Below are 2,358 nucleotides of genomic sequence, written 5' to 3' on the forward strand. Positions count from 1 at the left end.
GTCCACTATCTTGCTAAGGCCAAAATCAGTTATTTTAGCCAAGCCAAGCTCATCAAATAAAACATTTCCAGGCTTCAAATCATAATGGATAATCTTCTGTGACCTTCTGTTCAGGTAAACAAGGCCTTGAAAAATCTGGACAATAATGATCCTTGCTTCTCTCTCTGGCAATAGAGGAGTTGCTTTAAGAACTCCATCCAGATCCTTGCCTGATGGAGAGAATAACATCGGCGAGTCATGAAAGAAGATTCTACTCAAGGACAGTGAACTATTTTCTCTTCAGGAGAAAAAAATCAAATTGACAATATAACTGAGAAGAGTGATCATACCACTGCAATAGTCCAATACGGTGCAAAATGTATTTGGGTCAATCTCAAAAATATCCCAAAGGCGAACAATGTGCGGGTGCACTAATGTTTTGTGAATGTTGTACTCCCTGAGTGCATGTCTTATGTAACTTTGCTTCTTATCTTCACTCCACTGAGCATCTAAGCCATGAAGCTTACATGCAACATATCTATGCTCCACCAAGTCAAAAGCCTGCCACAAATGCAAATTAGGAATCAATCAATGGATTCTTTTTTGGCACTCCCCATTCAATAAAAAAAGTTAAAAGCGTTAGAACAAAGCATAACTTGCATAGTCCTGACCTTATAAACCTCACTGAATCCTCCTTTGCCAAGAAGGTTTAGAAGAGCATATCGATGGTTTAAAATCTGAAAATTGTTAAAGCAGGAACCATCCTCATCTCGAATATGTTTCATTTCTTGTATAAGCCCTCCTTTCTCCAATTCATATCGATCTCTGTCACACAATACCATTTCTTCCTCCTGAAAGAAATTCAACTAAAATAGTATTGCATAGTAAAAATACAACAAGAATCAATCCTAGATGAAGCAAACTTACACGCTTGATACTGGCTAGATGAGATTTGTATGCTTCATCCAAAAAGAGAACGTCATCCTGAACTGCCTCTATGTCACTTCCATCACCCTTGTCTGCAATAAACATTTGATAATATTATTACTTAAACATGAAAAAACTTGATAATTCCCATTACGACAACTCCTTAAGTGTACTTTGACAGAGCCAAACAAAACTCAAAGAAAGTGTTCCCATCAGTTGCAAATGGTTTCACATATGGCCTGACTCAGTGAAGGCACCATTGCAAGAAAGCCAACAGATAGAGGAGGTTCCTATAATTACAGAGGAAACTGGATCCTTTGGAAAAAATATTCCATTGTAGAGACAAAATAAATAACCTTGAGATAAATCCAAAAGCAATTCCTTGTTCAAACAAAATGTGTTCACCAATAACTACAATCTTAATGAAATCAAGCGTCACGACACAATTTTATAGTGGCTATGAATCCATGTAGAGACACGTGTTCATTCTTTATTAAATTAGCACCATCAATATTACTAAAGAAGAACTCTACCCGATTGACGTTTCTTCAGTAATTTTCGCTGCCTTTCAACAGCTTCCTTGTTCTCCAACAAGTTCCTCTGCAATAAGAAAAGTTCAATTGATGGAAGACCTTGCAAACAAAAGTACTAGTTTGATTTGTGAAGGCAGATGTCAAAGTAACATGAAACAAGAATACTTAGTACGTGGGATATTAGCTTGAGTTATATGACGTCACAATTGTATTTTAGCATCTAGCACAATCAAAGATCGTGAATAAACTCGACAGATTAATCAATTTGATCATATTACAATATACATAACATCATAGTAATATTAAGTGCATCCTTCAGTAAAACTGTACTTGATACCTACCGTAAAACTTAATCGTTAGATATTTTAATCTCACAACTAAATATAAATTAAGATTTTTATTTACGTTGATTTTCAGGAATTAGGCGCCCAATTTCCTTGCTTCCCAGTATGATTTTAAATACTTCTGGACTAAATGGTTATTGTGAATGCAAATGATTTCTACATTAACTTGGCAACAGTGAAATGTAATTCAGGTTTAGTTCCTTTAATCTCCTATTAAAGAATGCAAATTAGATCTTTTCTTACAGTCAAAACAGTGTTAAAGAAAGCCATATCAATAGTTAGTGAAGTTATAGAGACTTGTCAACTGCAAGCAAGCAGCCTTTATTATCATATTTTAGAATATAAGCTGGCACGCTTCTGAAGAGGAAGTGAAACTTGGCAACTCAATCACGTATCCATGCCAGTAAATTTAGATCATTGAAAAATATTTAGCACAGATACTAAGTGTTTATCTGTGCATCCAAGACATGATCTATTGGCATTCTTTGGCGACAGGAATTTTTGGCGCACGGGCTAAAATTTAAAAGTCAATATAATAAATTTATATATTATATTAAAGTCAAATTCATTTAATT

The 2,358-nt window shown here is 34.9% G+C and overlaps 1 protein-coding gene across 1 annotated transcript in view; it reads right to left on the reverse strand.

Moving 5' to 3' along the window:
* Positions 1–2,053, reverse strand: part of LOC111407489 (serine/threonine-protein kinase TOUSLED-like) — a 3,111-nt gene extending 1,058 nt beyond the window's left edge. The window contains exons 1-7 of the mRNA XM_023036997.1: positions 2,027–2,053; positions 1,725–1,776; positions 1,440–1,538; positions 907–998; positions 651–830; positions 330–540; positions 7–209 (exon numbers count right to left, since the gene is read on the reverse strand). Of these exons, the coding sequence (XP_022892765.1) occupies positions 7–209; positions 330–540; positions 651–830; positions 907–998; positions 1,440–1,538; positions 1,725–1,776; positions 2,027–2,053 (864 nt within the window). The remainder of the gene's footprint in view (positions 1–6; positions 210–329; positions 541–650; positions 831–906; positions 999–1,439; positions 1,539–1,724; positions 1,777–2,026) is intronic.
* Positions 2,054–2,358: the final 305 nt, after the last annotated feature.

Source organism: Olea europaea, chromosome 1 (genome assembly GCF_002742605.1).
Source record: "Olea europaea var. sylvestris chromosome 1, O_europaea_v1, whole genome shotgun sequence".
Taxonomy (NCBI): domain Eukaryota; kingdom Viridiplantae; phylum Streptophyta; class Magnoliopsida; order Lamiales; family Oleaceae; genus Olea; species Olea europaea.